Source organism: Gigantopelta aegis, chromosome 2 (assembly GCF_016097555.1).
Source record: "Gigantopelta aegis isolate Gae_Host chromosome 2, Gae_host_genome, whole genome shotgun sequence".
Lineage (NCBI taxonomy): Eukaryota > Metazoa > Mollusca > Gastropoda > Neomphalida > Peltospiridae > Gigantopelta > Gigantopelta aegis.
Window position 1 is genome coordinate 27,623,685 of NC_054700.1, and position 19,377 is coordinate 27,643,061.

Consider the following 19,377-nt stretch of genomic DNA (forward strand, 5'->3'; position numbering starts at 1 on the left):
GCAAATTCAGGAATGTCTCTTTAAACGTGTGACAACTCGTGTTTCAGATTGAAGAGGACTGGAAGTACGTGGCCATGGTGTTAGACCGCATGTTTCTGTGGATCTTCACCACAGCGTGCGTGGTGGGCACGTTCGGGATCATCCTCCAGGCGCCCTCGCTCTATGACCAACGAGAACCTCTGACGTCATCAGACTTCGCTGACAGCTGCTATCAGGCGTACACGTCTAGATGATGTAAACACTACCTCGAGAGACAGTGGCGCGTGTCTGTATACACCAATAAACTATCGGAATCTTGGTTTTTAAGACGTGTAAATAGAAATTGTTTAGCCTTTTGGTTTATATAACTAAGCCTATTGTTATTAATGTGTATGTGTATGTGTGTGTGTGTGCGTGTACGTGCGTGTGTGTGTATGTCTGTGTGTGTGTGTGTGTTTGGTGTGTGTGCGTGCGTGCGTGCGTGCGTGCGTGTGTGTATGTTTATGTATTTACCGGGACTATCCTATATTTTCTGCCATAGCAAGACTTCTGTTTATTCACGCGACAAAAAGACACACATTCTGCTTATGCCATCTTCTTCTTCTTGTTTTTGTCATTTTTATATAGCTTTAAAAAACACTATCTTACCTTACATGTTTTAAATATAAAGCATACAAATAAATACAATTGGAATGACCTTTGGTCGAATTATTTCATATTTTGTTTGGCCGTTGAAAGAAATAATAAATTCCTATGTACGTGATTATTTAAAACTAAAATCGATATTGAGACACTGCAAAACTTCACGATGTTGAGAAATGAAAATGCAAATAAATTATAATGTTAATAATTTTAAAATATTTTATTTTCCGAAAACCTTTTTAAAACGGCTACAAACTATTTAATAATAGTACGCATATGATACCGGAACTGGGCCCCGTTCCACAAAGCGATCTTAGCCCTACGATTACCGTAACCACATAGCTACCCTATGCACTTAAGTTGATCTTAAGGCTAAGATCGCTTCGTGGAACAGGGTCCATGGGCGTAACCAGAGAGGAAAAAATGCCGAGGAAAAAACCCAGACCTGTCAAATAAATATCAGTGTCATGGGAAAAATAAAATAAATCTGGCGAAATTCCAGACGAGGCAAGCGCCTTGTCTACCTCATGCTGGCTATGCCACTGCGGAAGATATAGAAACGGACATTGAACAAATGTTATAAAATAGATCACTTTGCTGATTATTAAGCTTGAAGTCGAGAACACAGCAAAAGCAAGAAATAGAGCGTGAACAAGGTGGACTGCAACACTATAGGTATAGTTGAGAGGTTACTTCATTGCAATACGACTGACACTGCATTCTATAGGTATAGTTGAGAGGTTACTTCATTGCAGTGGACTGACGTGTTGTTTTATCATATAAATTGATATTTACATTTGCTTGAGAATGCCAGACGAAAATGTTGATGACAGCTCGTAATGTTTATTGTACGTAATGTGGCGTGGATGCTTTCACGTGAGTCGGCATGAGCAGTTTGGGCATCTCATAATCCTATCATGGTGCGAGCTGGCTGACAGGAATGTCATAACCATCACCAGCGTTATTCCGCTGTATGAGCAAACTTAATGATATCAACTGACGGCAAATTGTATTACATGGTTTCAGGTTCCTGTTTGTCGTGTTATGGAGTGGACATTGAAAGCTGACCAGCCGCGGACCTCTGGCAGGGTCAGCTCCGTGACCGAGGTGAGACCTCTTCACTTGGACTGCGCATTCTTACACGACTGCGAAATATTCCAACGAGATACACTGAACCAAACAAGAAACCTGACTCTTTTGAGAACGCTAGGCACTGGGTTGTGTCCCACTCGTGGCATTGGGGGATTTTCCATTCCAATACCAGCTCCAACTAAGAGCGAGTGCACCGCTGGTCTCAATGGGGAGCTGTAAGACCACGAACACTGAGTGTCTGTGACAGCATGGGTGCGATTGTGGTTGTGTCTTCCAAGTGTGTGGTCACTCATGATGGGGGGGGGGGGGGTGCGTCATTACTCGGCAGACCCAGTATGTTGTGTCCTCTATGCTCAGGTGAATTCCAGATAGCAAGCGTGTAGCGTAGCCCTTGGAAATAGTCACATATTGAAATGGAAATGCTGCAACTTTACAATTCATCTGTAATATGTTTATTATCCTGTTTGTGATGTCCAAAACAATGTCTGTGAAATGTCATGAATGAATGTTTAACGACACTCCAGCACGAAAAATACATCGGCTATTGGGTGTCAAACTATGGTAGAGCAAAATCAAAATAAAGTTATGCATCATTACATTCAGGGGGGAAATCTAATTAAAATTAGCTCCACTATTACATGTGGATCTAACAGCAGCCCGTTAGAGCTCGTATCCAGTTGACCTTTCATTCGACCAATCAAAACCCTACTTGCAAAATCATGCCAGTGATTTGAAAATAATTTTAAAACATTCGGGATTATGCCGAGGGTATACGATATGATTCGGGTGAATTACGAAGTATGCCGGAAACTAATTTCAATGTAACATTTTACATAAAATTCGTTTCAAGACGAAAAACCCCAAAACGTGATGGTATAGCCATAAAATCTGTTTATACTAGTATACAATCCAGAGTTTATTACTGCACTTTCCCCCCTATTTTTTCAATATTGAAATTGACCAATAAGTTCGCCTATTGCATAAATAGTCTCGCCCGATATTTTTAGAATTTGTATGCTCCCGAATAACGCTATAAAAGACTTAGTGTAATTGGTCGATATTTAAATTGTTATTTATAGATGAAATGTCACCTGGACATGGGAGTCCACGCAATGCTGTTAGATCTACTGGTAATAGTAATTAACCAGTGGAGCTAATTTTAATTAGGCCGGTTTCGGTGGCGTCGTCGTAGGCCAACGGTCTACAGGCTGGTAGGTACTGGGTTCGGATCCCAGTCGAGGCATGGGATTTTTAATCCAGATACCGACTCCAAACCCTGAGTGAGTGCTCCGCAAGGCTCAGTGGGTAGGTGTAAACCACTTGCACCGACCAGTGATCCATAACTGGTTCAACAAAGGCTATGGTTTGTGCTATCCTGTCTGTGGGAAACGCAAATAAAAGATCCCTTGCTGCTAATCGGAAGAGTAGCCAATGTAGTGGCGACAGCGGGTTTCCTCTCAAAATCTGTGTGGTCCTTAACTATATGTCTGACGCCATATAACCGTAAATAAAATGTGTTGAGTGCGTCGTTAAATAAAACATTTCTTTCTTTCTTTTCCCAATTTTAATTAGATTGATTCAGGCGGTCGGTTGTAGCCGTGATAAATCGCTCGCTTAATTCTCGGTCCGTCTAGAATCGATGCTCGCCGGTCGGTCCATTGGGCTATTTCGCGTTCCAGGCAGTGCACCACGACTGGTATATCAAATATTGTGGCATGTGCTATACTGTTTGTCTGAGGGTGCATATAAAAGATCCCTAACTACTAACGAAAACATGTAGCGGGTTTCCTCTCTTATCTATAAGCCAGAATTATGAAATATTTGACGCCCAATAGCCGATGATTTATCATCAACGTGCTCTAGTGGTGTCGTGAAAGAAACCAAACTTTAACTTTTATTACATTCAGGAAAACACAAAATCTTAATTAATTAGCTAGAGTCTGCAATTGGCTTTTGCAAGCAGAACAATCTGTAGCAGAGGTCACCCGAATCGTTGGAGAGAAAAGGAAAGGAATGTGTCTTTAACATATTAATACATGTGAAGCCACAGCTATTTGGCGACTAACAGTTACTTCCACACTTCGTTGAAAGAGAAGAAACACGCTACCTTTGTATAGGCTACTTCTACCGACGAAGCAGGAAGGTATCTTTTATATGCACTTTTCTGATAAGCAGGGCAGTACATACCAGGGGCATAGGCTGGGGGGGGGGGGGGTCGGACGAATCCCCCCGCTGAAGCAAATGGTCCGCTTTCAGTACTAAAACAAACAGGTTTATAAATATGGAGTTTCGGGTGGTGCAAAAACAAAATAGAAAAAGGTCCACTTGGTTCATATTCGAATCCCCCCAGGTCCAGATCACGCTACACCCCTGGCATACCAGTTCTGGATCACCAGTTGGGATGCAATGAAAACAAGTCCTTCGATGGTAAACATTTGTGCGACATATCGCGCTTCGGTCGAACGCTCTACCATTGAACTCCAGTCCGCTGTCGAACGCTCTACCTCTGAACTCCATCCCTCGATTAAACAATATCGGGATGCAGTTGATGACATGACGAATTTCCACAACCTAGCTAGTTACGTTATCTGACCGCCCAAGGTCAAGAATTCCATATCGGACTTTAATAATGGAGGCTGAACAAATCCGCTTACGCTATTTATGTAATCGGTTTGCGACTGCCACGTGTAAACGGTTTAGAACAGCCGCAACGTATCTCAATCATTTACTAACATCATGTGAATGTAATGTATGACATGTGACCTACTCCCGTGGCATCTTCAGTCGCTGTGCTTGAATAAAGTTATTAAAGTTGATGATCTTGTCTTTTAATTTGTATTTCATTCAAAGGTCGGATAAAATCATCATTTCCGTTTGCATACTGAACTGTTAGAATTACAAACAAAAATCTTATGTTTCTTATTCATGTCAGTATATGAAGGAAATGTTTTATTTAATGACGCACTCAACACATTTTATTTACGGTTATATGGCGTCAGACATATGGTTGAGGACCACACAGATACTGAAATAGGAAACCCGCTGTCGCCACTTCATGGGCTACTCTTTTTGATTATCAGCAAGGGATAGTACATACCACGGCCTTTGTTTTAGAAGTTGCATAGCATTGGCTGGAACGAAAAATAGCCATATGGGCCCACCGACTGGAATTGATCCTAGGTCAATATATGAGTCTTAAAATGTTACTTTCTGTCGAATTATCTCATTACGCTCTAGCAGTTTGCACCAGTGAACTTTACGACTAAATGACTTTCGGAAGAATGAAACATTGTCCTACAACTGAATAACTCCACCAGAAATTCTTGCTTTGCAGTTTATAACATCCTTCTGTAAAGCATTATTCAAAAGTATCAAGACACACATGAACTCTATTATATAGTTCATTTGATGACATTCCAAAGCATAAGAAAATACTTGAGAGCATCTCACAGAAGTAATAAAATCAATATCAGACGCATTCCACCAAATCAAATCCCTTTTACGTGGCTAAAGTAGCTTCATGCCACTTTTGATTTATACCATATTTATTACCACAAAATGTTAATGGCAAAGGATCGGTTAGCAGGCAATTCTTATATTAAGACCTGTCAATAGATCATACCAACTATATTGTGCAACAATGTTGCAAGTAAAAAGACCACCTAAATATTACATTACGTGAACGACACGCGTTTTAACACAAACACAGAATGAGTGAGTGGGAGAGTGAATGAATAAGTAAGAGAGAGAAAGGGAAAGGGTTCAAGTTCAAGTTTGTTTTATTTAACGATACCTCTAGAGCACATTGATTTATTGGATGTCAAATATTTGGTAATTATTACATGTAGTCTTAGAGAGGAAACCCGCTATATTTTTCCATTTGTAGCAAGGTATCGTTTATATGCATCATTCCACAGACAGAATAACACATACCACAGCTTTTGCTATACCAGTCATAATGTACTGGCTGGAACTAGATATAGCCCAATGGGCCAACGAAGGGGATCGATCCTAAACTGACTGCGCATCAGGCGAGCGCTTTACCACTGGACTACGTTCCGTCCCGAAAGGGTGAAGTGGAGTGAGGGTTAGTGGACTGTCTTATATATAGACAGAGAAAGAGATAGCCAGGGAGGAAGAGGTAGGAAAAGATGAGGTAGAAAGATGAGAGGGTAAGGGTACGTTTACGTTAGAGTATGCGTCAAATCGTATTATGCCACCTTTCAGTAATATAAACGATAATACAAATACAATGTACTCCAATGCACCGGACTTTCAGTAGGACCCACCAAAAGTGTTGAGAACAAAATAATCTGGTGCAGTAATAAATATTCAGGAGTTCTAGAATAATGTGGCCCGATGCTTTCTTAGATTCTAGTACCCAAATCATTCCGTTGTTCATGTAGGGTGTATATCACCAAAGCAAATTCCGTAGATGACAATAGCAGCATATGTGGCTAAAACTCCTACCTGCATCGTAATAATCGACATATACACCGCGGATATAAATACTACCATTTCAGAGATAACGGGTAGCGTCTATGACTTCCCTAGTTAGTCATAAAATTTGAGGTTATTTTGTTGTTATTGTTTACAGGTACCCCATACATGTTTCAAGCAATAGGCTACTTGACACAGTGGTACTAGAAGAAATGAAATTGCATACATTCAATTTTACAACCAACACTCTCACATTGATCACCAATCACTGCTCTATCAAATGTTGTGTGAACCTCGAACTTTGACCCATCCGGACGTTATTTGGTTTAGTACTACCTGTACGTTTCCTATTGTCAGTGGACAAACTCATTACTTTCAATGTGGCGCTTTTTGTTAAATTACTTTACTATTAATTATTTAACTAACATTAATTATGTGATCATATCTACCGACCTGTGTAATTGTACTGAGGTCTACGTCAACCAGTAGCTAGTTGAAATCGAACAAGAAAGAAAGAAATGTTTTATTTAACGACGCACTCAACACATTTTGTTTACGGTTATATGGCGTCAGACATATGGTTAAGGACCACACAGATATTGCGAGAGGAAACCCGCTGTCGCCACTTCTTGGGCTACTCTTTTCGATTAGCAGCAAGGGATCTTTTATATGCACCATCCCACAGACAGGGTAGTACATACCACGGCCTTTGATATGCCAGTCGTGGTGCACTGACTGGAACGAGAAATAGCCCAATGGACCCACCGACGGGAATCGATCCCACACCGACCGCGCATCGAGCGAGCGCTGTATCACTGGGCTACATCCCGCCCCAAATCGAACAAGAAAGAAAGAAAGGTTTTATTTAACGACGCACTCAACACATTTTATTTATGGTTATATGGCGTCAGACATATGGTTAAGGACCACACATATTTTGAGAGGAAACCCGCTGTCGCCACTGCATGGGCTACTCTGTCCGATTAGCAGCAAGGGATCTTTTATTTGCGCTTCCCACAGGCAGGATAGCACAAACCATGGCCTTTGTTGAACCAGTTATGGATCACTGGTAGGTGCAAGTGGTTTACACCTACCCATTGAGCCTTGCGGAGCACTCACTTAGGGTTTGGAGTCGGTATCTGGATTAAAAATCCCATGCCTCGACTGGGATCCGAACCCAGTATCTACCAGCCTGTAGACCGATGGCCTAACCACGACGCCACCGAGGCCGGTCAAATAAAACAAGAAGACGTATATTATATTACTATATAGTCAATATTCCCCGTACCCTGCTAATGCAAGGAAATCACACTCATTTGGCTGATAACAGAAAAAAACCCCATTGAAAATGAAAACTCTTTCATTGCAAAATACAGTATTAGATCACGAGACTAATTAATATGTGTACTTATTATCCATATGGTTACAAATATATTGGTACGTATCAAAGTGATATGTCCCACTAGTACGCCAATTGGGATGTAACACTTTTGACGTCACACGATGACGTCATTAATTGGCGTACTACAACCTTACATGAACGTCAACGAAACGAGATGAGTGATATAAATTAAGATCGATTATGAGTAATAAATAGGATATTAAACTCGCTACCATTTCGTATCATGTTTATTTTCAAAATTATTTTAATCGGGACTTAAACATAATACGAAATGAAAACTCGTTTAATATCAGATATAGATATAGAGAGAAGAAACCCGCTGTCGCCACTTCATGGGCTACTCTTTGTCAATTAGCAGCAAGGGATCTTTTATATGCACCATCTCATAGACAGGATAGTACATACCACGACCTTTGTTACACCAGTTGTGGAGCACTGGCTGGAACGAGAAATAGCCCAATGGGGCCACCGACGGGGATCGATCCTAAACCGATTGCGCATCAAGTTAGGCGGATGACTTGAAACACAATCGTGCTACGTTCATTCCGAAAAATTATTATTTAAAAAAAAAATTTAATGCATTTATTGAAACTCAAATACAACATAGTTATCCCCTAATTAATGATATTACAAAATGTAATGACTATATTTATAGGCGTACGGGCTCCCATTTTTGTAGGAGGAGCAGGCTGATTTTTGCCCGAATTAAACAAAAGTGCCCGAATTTGGATTACATCGTTTATTCATATTAGCATTACTGCCAAACAGCTATATAGGGTTGTAAGCGAATCGCCACTCATTTTTACATGGATTACAATTAATATTGTGTGTAGAATAATGAAAATACATAGTGAAAAGTATTCAGGCTAGCTTATTTTCCCCGAATTTCTCTACTGTGTTTGCCCGAATTTCGTATGCTTATGATCATATTCCATGTGTGTATCTATTATCGTTATCACCTTTGATGCAACTAGTCGTCAGTACAAAGTAAACGTGTGGTTTCAGGCAGTTTAATTAAGTTTGTTTTATTTAACGACGCCACTAGAAGCACATTGATTTTTTTATCTTATCATCGGCTATTGGACGTCAAACATATGGTCATTCTGACACTGTTTTTAGAGGAAACCCGCTGTCGCCACATAGGCTACTCTTTTACGACAGGCAGCAAGGAATTTTTTATTCGCGCTTCCCACAGGCAGGATAGCACAAACCATGGCCTTTGTTGAACCAGTTATGGACCACTGGTCGGTGCAAGTGGTTTACACCTACCCATTGAGCCTTGCGGAGCACTCACTCAGGGTTTGGAGTCGGTATCTGGATTAAAAATCCCATGCCTCGACTTGGATCCAAACCCAGTACCTACCAGCCTGTAGACCGATGGCCTAACCACGACGCCACCGAGGCCGGTACTATCAAAAAAAGTAGATCTGTCACTTAGATTTCATTAAATACAGCACATTTAGAGGTACAAAAAAAGTTTTCATTCACTAGCGACTCGCTTATTTTTATTATTGTTATATTGCACGAAAAACTGCACATACAGATACGTTTTTGATTGGGGGTGGGGGGTGGGGGGTGGGGGTGGGTGGGGGGACATAGGCCAGTGGTAAAGCGCTCGCCTGATGCCCGTTTGTCTAAAATCAATCTCCGTCGTTCGGTTCATTCGGCTATTTCTTCTTCCAGCCAGTGCATCACGACTGGTATCTCAAAGGCCGTGGTATGTGTTGTCCTGTTTGTGGGATGTTGCATATAAAAGATCCATGGGTACTAATGGAAATATGTTGTGGGTTTCCTCTCTGTCATTATCGAGCCGTGTACCGGACTCGGTGGTATAATGTTTAAGCCATCGAACTTAAAGATGGTAGGTACTGGGTTCACAGCTCGGTACCGACCCTCAGCCAGAGCGAGTTTCACGACTCGTTGAGTAGGTGTAAGGCCACTACACTGGCGTCTCTCTCACTAAACACTAATAACTAAACACTAACTCACTGGGACAGACAGCCCAGATAGCTGAAGTATGTACCCAGGATAGCGTGCTTGAACCCTAATAGGATATAATCACGAATATAAGTTGAAATGAATGAATGAATGAATGAATGAACGAGCAATTCGTATTAATTACACGATGTAACATCGATACATGTTTCGCACTAAACAAACTCCAATAACTAGCCGTATTGAGCTCGCTGCCAAGAAAAGTGTTGGCTTACGGCTTTCGCTGTTCTGTTTTTGATTAATAACGAAGACCTGCCTTGACAAATACGGTGAGGTGAGAGGCTCGAAGACGTGACGACCAGATACGAGTCTGATTATTGGGTTAGCCAGTAACGTGAAGCACTCAGTCATTCCGGGCAGAGGGGCTCGGGTTTATTCCCAATCAAACTGTCAAATTAAACAAGGAACATTCATGTCAAATGCTTGTTAGCGGAACGGAAATGAACGCCGTATGGTTTTCTCTATGGGTTCTGTCTTCATAGATGCTGGAACTGTTTTGTCCTCTAGGCTTATTAAACTGTCAGATGATGGCTGTTCAGCAGCTCTACGGCGCTATACCGTTTATTCTGTATGTTTTACGAAAGTTTTTTTTTAATGTCATTGAAATCACAATTTAATATTGTTAGAATTAGTGTCCCTAAACCATTATGTCGCTGGTGTTCTAAACGGTAGTGCATTTCCTCAATATAAATCAGGTGGATTACCACAATCTCTAGTACGGGGACTACAATCTCTAGAGGAGTGGGGGGGGGGGGGGGGGGGAGGGGGCACAAGTCATATGTATATATATATGTATATATATATATATATATTATATATATATATATATATATATATATATATATATATATATGGTACTCCCCGAGTATTTCATACTTCAAGCCTCGGCTTTCATACTTTTATCAACTCGTGCTGATAAATTATGATATCACAAGACACGAGGGGGGGGGGGGGGGGGGGGGGGGGGGTATTCTTTTTATCATTCATTATCATTATTTTCATTTGCGACAGTTGTAAACAATGTCAGTAATGTGTGTTGAATACCACTATATTTGGCAGCGGTAGACTCATTAACTAGCACACCGGTAGTGGCGTGACGTCACTAATGGTAGGTTCAGCGCTGAAACAAACACAATGACGTAACAAAACATTGTCTTGTGATTAAAATTTGAGCAATCAAGATTATAATTTGCGATATCTCCTGCAGAGAATATGGCAGGAGATATCGCAAATTATAGTGCAAATTATAGTGCCAGCGATATCTCCTACAAAAGCCTATATATACTCTTCAAAAAAAGAAACGCAAAAGGGTACAAATGGGTTATAACTCCGATTTTATGTTTCCTACCGGTTCATGCTTTGTGAATATAAGGTCATTGCATGTCCCAAACACATTCCCACGGTTACATTCGATAAAACGCAGCTACTGTACAATAAAGTTCCAAAATGTGAATATTCGCAAAAACGCAGCCACGTGCAAACCATGTCACCACTGCACGTGCGTTGTCTGCACGTGCAACATGAACACCGACAGTATAAAAGTGCAGGGTGTTCGCTTGCCTGGCCTCTGTATCTGGCCGACAGTTGACAATCCAGGACATGCCACGTCTCAATGAACCGCAGAGAAACAATGCCATCGGCCGACTAGACGCAGGCGAATCCAGAACACCATCTCCAGACTGTGGGACCGTTACCAGCAACATGGATCAACACGTGACCTCCCTAGATTCGGTCGACCACGGGTCACTACCCCCGGGCAGGACCGCTACATCCGGGTACGCCACCTTCGGGAACGATTGACTACTGCCACCTCCACAGCCGCAGCAATACCAGGTTTGCGCAGGATATCCGACCAGACCGTACGGAACCGCCTACGTGAGGTAGGAATTCGTGCCAGACGTCCAGTTCGAGGTGTCATCTTAACACCACAACACCGTCGACTCCGACTGCAGTGGTGCCAGATTCATCGACAATGGCCTCAACTGCGATGGAGACAGGTGTGGTTCAGTGACGAGTCCCGATTTCTGCTCCGACGTCATGATGGAAGATGTCGCGTGTATAGGCGTCGTGGTGAACGTTATGCGGCAAACTGCGTGCAGGAAGTGGACAGATTCGGCGGGGGTAGTGTCATGGTGTGGGCAGCCATCTCACACACTGGCAGAACTGACCTGGTCCACGTGCAGGGCAACCTGAATGCACAGGGCTACATTGACCAGATCCTCCGGCCACACATCGTTCCAGTTATGGCCAACGCCAACGCAGTGTTCCAACATGACAACGCCAGGCCTCACACAGCACGTCTCACAACGGCTTTCCTACAGAACAACAACATTAATGTCCTTCCTTGGCCATCGATATCACCGGATTTGAACCCAATTGAGCATCTATGGGACGAGTTGGACCGACGCCTCCGACAGCGACAACCACAGCCCCAGACCCTGCCCGAGCTGGCAGCAGCCTTGCAGGCCGAGTGGGCCACCATCCCCCGGGACGTCATCCGTACTCTGGTTGCTTCAATGGGCAGGCGGTGCCAGGCAGTTGTCAACACACGCGGAGGCCACACCCGGTATTGACTCCAGATGACCTTGACCTTGGTGGTGTGTCCTATCACTTACTCACAATGGACTAGAGTGAATTGTGAACAATCCTGCAACATTTGGTAATTATCGGACTCACCATTCAATAATTAAATCAATTCTCCAAATGTTACGACAATGTGGTTTTGCGTTTCTTCTTTTGAAGAGTATATAATTCATATAGTTGAAGATATTCAGGGAAATACAACCAGTATGATCCACGTGTGTCATACGTGAGTCTTAAGGGAGCCGAGATGTGCGTCTCCCAGCGGACCCCCTGCAACTCCCGTGCGACATCCATCAGACTTCCGTGCAACTGTCGTGCAACCTGTGCAAATCTCATGCGAGCGTATGCGAGCCTGGTGCAGAAAGGCAGTCGCATGGCAGTTGCACAAGTGAGACTGCGCGGGGGGGGGGGGGGGGGCTAGGTAATTCGTAAGGGAATCGCACGGCTGTACAATCTTTTAGTCGCACCGCAGTTGTACGATAACGTGTATGTATAACCCAATACGGCATACCATGTATGTATGTATGTATGTATTGATGTATGTATGTATGTATGTATGTGTGTGTGTGTGTGTGTGTGTGCGTGTGTGCGTGTGTGTGTGTGTGCGGGCTGGTGGTAAGTGCTTGCTGGTCCCAATTTCACAAATAATCGTAAAGTTAAGTTTACGTTTAAAGCTTACACCTGTCATACGTGTACGTGTACGTATACGTTTACGGTTGCTCAATTTGACGAAGCAGATCGTAAATAAATAGTTTGCACGTAAATCTATTACTCTTTTCCAATGTAACTCTTTTAGCAGCAAAAACACATAAAGTGTGAAAACTATTTCCGGTATGACAACCATGCGTATAACACGTGTTCAATCGAAACTCAGGCAAAGTTCGATAGCTCTTCCACGAGTATAAAAAAAAAGATGTTTCAGTGGAAAGTTTGGATTTTAAATGTGATGGGGGGGGGGGGGGGGGGGTGGGGGGGGGGGGGGGGGGGGGGGGGTAGGATTTCACTATATGATAGGGCCGTTTCAACAATTACAGATGGTAGCGCATAACGTTCGAAACATACCAAACGATCTACATGTCCTCAACTTCCTTTTCACTGTCATTTCGGTTTTCGGGGATGGCGGTTGTTTGTTTATTTCTTTTGTTTTAATAAATACTTTTAAAAAGACAAACAAAAAACAACAAACAAACAAACACCCAAAAGCTTTAAAAAATCATGTGTGTTTCTGGGAACGTGCTGTAAAAATTATGTGTGTTGTTTAGTTTTGTTGTTGTTGTTGTTGTTGTTGTTGTTTGTCTTTTGACTATTTTCACCCCTACGGTCTGAGATAAAATGTTATGTATATGCTCGTATATTTTATTTATATCACAACAGGGCATTGCCCAGTGGTAAAGCGCTCGCTTGATGTGCGGTCGGTCTAGGATTGATCCCTGTCGGCGGGCCCATTGGGCTATTTCTCGTTCCAGATAGTGCACCACAACTGGCATATCAAAGGCCGTGGTATGTGCTATCATGTCTATCGGATGGTGCACATAAAATATACCTTGCTACTAATGAAACAAATATAGCGGGTTTCATCTCTAAGACTATATGTCAAAATTACAAATCGTTTGACATCCAATAGCCAATGAGTAATAAATCAATGTGAAAGCGAAATGTTTATTTTCATAAATCAATATTTGGTTTTTGCTATGGAGTTCAATCGCAACTGGTGTCATTAAACAAAACAAACTGTAACTTTACCTTTAATCCATTAGATTAGAGGAAGGGGGTATTTCACGGAGTGTGCTCTAGTGGTGTAGTTAAACAAAACAGTCTTTAACTTTACCTGTAGTCTGTTAGTGTGGAGTGGGTGAGTATTTCACGGAGTGTGTACTTGCTGGTTGAAGAGGACCACATCATATCTTTGGCAGGAGCGGACGTAGCCCAGTGGTAAAGGGCTCGCTTGATGCGCGGTCGGTCTAAGATCGATTCCCATCGGCGGGCCTATTGGGCTAGTTATTGTTTCAGCCAGTGCACCACGACTTGTATATCAAAGGCCGTGGTATGTGCTGTCCTGCATGTGGGATGGTACATATAAAACATCTATTTCTACTAATGGAAAAATGTAGATTAGATGTAGATTATATGTCAAAATTACCAAATGTTTTACATCCAATCACCGATGGTTAATAAATCAATGTGCTCTAGTGGTGTCGTTAACTAAAACAAACTTTTTTTCTTTGTTATAATATGTGATAAGCACATTTGAATTTAAAAATGTGTGAATCAAATGACACGGTGACACAATTGAAAGTCACTGGATTTGCAAAGGGAGTTAAATGTTTTTTAAAAATAATTATTTCAGGTTTTTTCAGTGGCCATTTTTTCTCTTTAATGCTTGAATGTGAACAGGAATTGCTTTGGATCGCAATGTTGCACTTGTCACATCGACTCGTATCAGTCCCGCGATTTCACCAATGTTTTATTTTTTCTTGGAAAAAGATATCTCCTGATTAATTGGTGATGGTCCATGTTGTCAAGACCCGTTGTTCTATCACGAAAAAACCACATTTCTCACCGCAGTTGCTGGCGCTGCAAAGTTGCCAAAACAAAAAGTGCTACCATTTTATCAGTTATCGAAGCAGACTCACCGTTTTACGTTTGTCATTATTTGTGACTAAAGGCCCTTATTATTGCACGTGTGTTACGTTTAGACTCTTTTATGAAATGTTTTCAAATCGTACATTTACATTTAAGTAAAAATACGTTTACGAATCTTCGTAAAACTGGGTTTTGATTTGTGGTCGATCTAGGATCAGTCCCTACTGGGCTGTTCCTCTTTCCAGCCAGTGCCAACACTATGGTATGTACTATTCTGTCTGTGAGATAGTGCATATAAGAGATCCTCTGCTGCCAATTTATAATAGTATCACATGGCGTAGCGGCAGTGAGTTTTCTCTCTCCTTAACTATATGTCCGACTCCATATAACCGTAAATAAATGTGTCGAGTGCATCGTTAAATAAATCATTTCTCCCTTCCTTCAGATGACTTAGACTAACTAGTTATTTGCTTCTCGTTGATTCGTGGTATTTAGATAACCATGCTATTGTCCCCGACAAAGCACTTTACATTGGCCGACTACTTTGGTATGTATCGTCGAGATTGTGACTTTAGATGGTCCACCGGCCTCGGTGGCGTATTGGTTAGGCCATCGGTCTACAGGCTGGTAGGTAATGGGTTCGGATCGTTAAATAAAACATTTCTTTCTTTCTTTAGATGGTCCAATGAAAGAAAGAAAGAAATGTTTTATTTAACGACGCACTCAACACATTTTACCCACGGTTATATGGCGTCAGACATATGGTTAAGGACAACACAGATTTTGAGAGGAAACCCATTGTCGCCACATAGGCTACTCTTTTACGACCCCCTGCGCGTGCTGTAACCTCACCGTGGTGCAGGGGTGTAACATTCTCTTTGAGAATGGCCAATACAGCACAAATTGAAGTTTAGAGTAAAATTCGGTGTCCGTAAAATTCTGTGATATTTGTATTTGTATTTTTGCACAGTTCTTTACACTGTTTTTGTTTAAACCTTGAATTTTTATATTGATGTTGATCATCACTTTATTTATTTGCATTACCATAGTTTGACACCCAATAGCCGATGTATTTTTCGTGCTGGGGTGTCGTTAAACATTCATTCATTCATTCATACTTTTACGACAGGCAGCAAGGGATCTTTTATTTGCGATTCCCACAGGCAGGATAGCACAAACCATGGCCTTTGTTGAACCAGTTATGGATCACTGGTCGGTACAAGTGGTTTACACTTACCCATTGAGCCTTGCGGAGCACTCACTCAGGGTTTGGAGTCGGTATCTGGATTAAAAAAACCACGCCTCGACTGGGATCCGAACCCAGTACCTACCAGCATGTAGACCGATGGCTAACCACGACGCCACCGAGGCCGGTCCAATAAAAGACGACATAACGCCTGTTCTCTCATACTGTTTGCAATTAGTGGCAATGTGCATTCAGAGACAGCTTCCAGCCTGTGCACCACGACTGGCACACCAAAGACCGTGGTATGTGCAATCCCATCTGGGATGGTGCATATCAAATATCCCTTGCTACTACTCGGAAAATATAGCGGGTTTCCTCTCTAAGACTATGTTAAAATTACCAACTGTTAGACATCCAATAGCCAATGATTAATAAATCAATCCTTGGTTTTTGTTGTGGAGTTTCACCACAACTTCCATCTAACACTTCTAATTATTCACATGTTCACGTGTGAATGAGTTAAAGTTTGTTTTGTTTAACGATAGCACTACATCACATTGATTTATTAATCATCGGCTATTGGATGTCAAACATAGGGTCATTTTGACACAGTCTTAGAGAAGAAACCCACTACATGTTTTCATTAGTAGCCAGGGATTTTTTTATGCACCATCCCACAGACAGGATAGCCCATACCACGGCCGGTCGTGGTGCACTGGTCAGAACGAGAAATAGCCCAATGGGCCCACCGACGGGGATCGATCCTAGACCGACCGCGCATCAGGTGAGCGCGTTACCACTGGGCTACGTCCCGCCCCACGTGTGAATGACGACAATAAAACAATACAACAATAAAATATATCTGTATTGTTTCAAATTGATTTTATGGATAGTCTTATATCAACTGACATCTCAACGCAATATTCATTCTGCACAAACCCGTGTCACGAAAGACTAAATACTATTTGCTTTCCAAAAACCTATAACATATGAAGAATGTCCATTTGATGAGATATCGCCATCAGTGTATATGAGATGACACAATTTGGAATTAACAGTGAGGTCTTCTTCGTCTATGGTCCCAGTCACGTGGGCGAGTACCCCGTGTAGCAGCTGGCTTTAAAGTCGACGGCAGTCAGCGGCTGTTTGTCGTCGTACAGAGTGGGAGCCTGCAGGATGATCCCGAACGTTCCCACCACACAGGCCGTTGTAAAGATCCACAGAAATATGCGGTCTAACACCATGGCGACGTATTTCCAGTCCTCTTCAATCTGAAAAATAACGAAGAAAAAAAGTCATCGTGTTATGTTAGGCTCAGACTGCCAACTGTTATGACGGAGTTGTCCAACTCTCCTATCGCACGACTTCTATGACTGTCCATTTGCTAGTCTGAGCAGTCTTACAGCTCGAAAACCATCGTACACAAATCCTACGACCGATTAGTTGTTAATCTGAGCGCACCCATTGTAAGTCAGGAGTGGGGGGGGGGGGGGGGGGGGGGGGGGGGGAGTTACGACGCAACTGTCGACTTGGCCGACTCTGTCGTGACAGTTGACAGTCTGACCCTAGCATTAGCCATATTTACCAGTATGTCCAGGTTCCTTCGTAAAATCTCAAAATCTCAAAAATCAACCATTTCAGTAAGAAAGTTGGTCCGTATGGTTTACCTAAGTAAAGTAAGTCCGGTTTTGTCAATTGTGTTTGTGCAACAAAATCGTTTACATCAAATTTGATTGATATTTTCTTAAGTTTAATTTAAAAAACATGAATTGGTTCACAATGTGTGCTACCCAAATGCTCCTGTTAAAAGAGACAAACAATATTTAACTTGCTACCAAAATGAAACAAAACTGTCAAATATATCACAGCGTCAAAGAAAGAAAAGAAAGAAATGTTTTATTTAACGACGCACTCAACACATTTTATTGACGGTTATATGGCGTCAGACATATGGTTAAGGACCACACAGATTTTGAGAGGAAACCCGCTGTCGCCACTACATGGGCTACTCTTCCGATTGGCAGCAAGGGATCTTTTATTTGCGCTTCCCACAGGCAGGATAGCACAAACCATGGCCTTTGTTGAACCAGTTATGGATCACTGGTCGGTGCAAGTGGTTTACACCTACCCATTGAGCCTTGCGGAGCACTCACTCAGGGTTTGGAGTCGGTATCTGGATTAAAAATCCCATGCCTCGACTGGGATCCGAACCCAGTACCTACCAGCCTGTAGACCGATGACCTGCCACGACGCCACCGAGGCCTGTGACACAGCGTCAAATGAACGAATTTCATAGTTATGTCAATGTATTGTCATTTCAGAGGGGCGTGAAGTAGCCCAGTAGTAAAGCGCTCGCCTGATGCGCGGTCGGTCTGGGCTATTTCTTGTTACAGCCAGTGCACCACGACTGGTATATCAAAGGCCGTGATATGTGATATCCTGTGTGTGGGATAGTGCATATAAATGATTCCTTGCTACTAATGGAAAAAAGTATCCAGTTTCCGATCTCTAAGACTATATAACAAAATGTTTAATAAATCAATAACCAATGATTAATAAATCAATTAGCTCCAGTGGTGTCGATGAACAAAACAAATTTTAACTTTTGTCATTTTAGTTGGCTTGTCCGGTGGGATAAGTTGAGCAATAAGACTATAGCATCACATAAGTTTGTTTTCTTTAACGACACCACTAGAGCACATTGATTTATTAACCATCGGCTATTGGATGTCAAACATTTGGTAATTTTGACACAGTCATAGAGATGAAACCCGCTAATTTTTTCCATTAGTAGCAAGGGATCTTTTATATGCACCATCCCACAGACAGGATAGCACATACCACGGTTTTTGATATATCAGTCATGGTGCACTGGCTAGAGCGAGAAATAACCCAATAGGCCCGCCGACGGGGATCGATCCTAGACCGACCGCGCATCAAGCGAGCGTTTTTTCACTGGGCAACGTCTCGCCCTAGAATCACAGAGTACAACTGAAACCTCTTCACTAGTGATTGAATTAATGAATGTTTAACGACACCCCAGCACAAAAAATACATCGGCTATTGGGTGTGAAACTATGGTAAACGCAAATCTAAAGTGATGATCAACATCAATAAAAAATTCAACAGTTAAATAAAAACACAGTGTAAAGAACTGTGCAAAAATACAATTATCACAGATAGATACTGACTTTTACTCAAAATGTTAATTGTATCTCGAAGAAAAAAAGTGATTTGTGCTGTATTGGCCATTCTCAAAGAGAATGTTACACCCCTGCATCACGGTGAGGTTACAGCACGCGCAGGGGTTTCCACTACTGATACATTATCCTAATCTATTACATCCAGTGCTTGTGACCTGCAGCAGCGTACACTGTGACGTCAACCTCAAATATCGCATTTATGACACTGCGGCAACACAAGTTAATACAACATTATACGTTTATAGATTATAGACAGATCTTTTACAATAGAC

The 19,377-nt window shown here is 42.1% G+C and overlaps 2 protein-coding genes across 7 annotated transcripts in view; one reads left to right on the forward strand and one right to left on the reverse strand.

The window, feature by feature from the left end:
- Positions 1-233, forward strand: part of LOC121377569 (acetylcholine receptor subunit alpha-like) — a 28,576-nt gene extending 28,343 nt beyond the window's left edge. Inside the window, exon 5 of the mRNA XM_041505620.1 lies at positions 48-233. Coding sequence (XP_041361554.1) covers positions 48-233 — 186 coding nt within the window. The remainder of the gene's footprint in view (positions 1-47) is intronic.
- A 16,534-nt stretch (positions 234-16,767) lies between these two features.
- LOC121383367 (acetylcholine receptor subunit alpha-L1-like) overlaps positions 16,768-19,377 on the reverse strand; it is a 33,099-nt gene continuing 30,489 nt past the window's right edge. For all 6 annotated transcript variants that reach the window (XM_041513366.1, XM_041513358.1, XM_041513391.1 and 3 more), the window contains one exon: positions 16,768-17,173. In XM_041513366.1, coding sequence (XP_041369300.1) covers positions 16,988-17,173 — 186 coding nt within the window. In that variant the 3' untranslated portion in view covers positions 16,768-16,987. The remainder of the gene's footprint in view (positions 17,174-19,377) is intronic.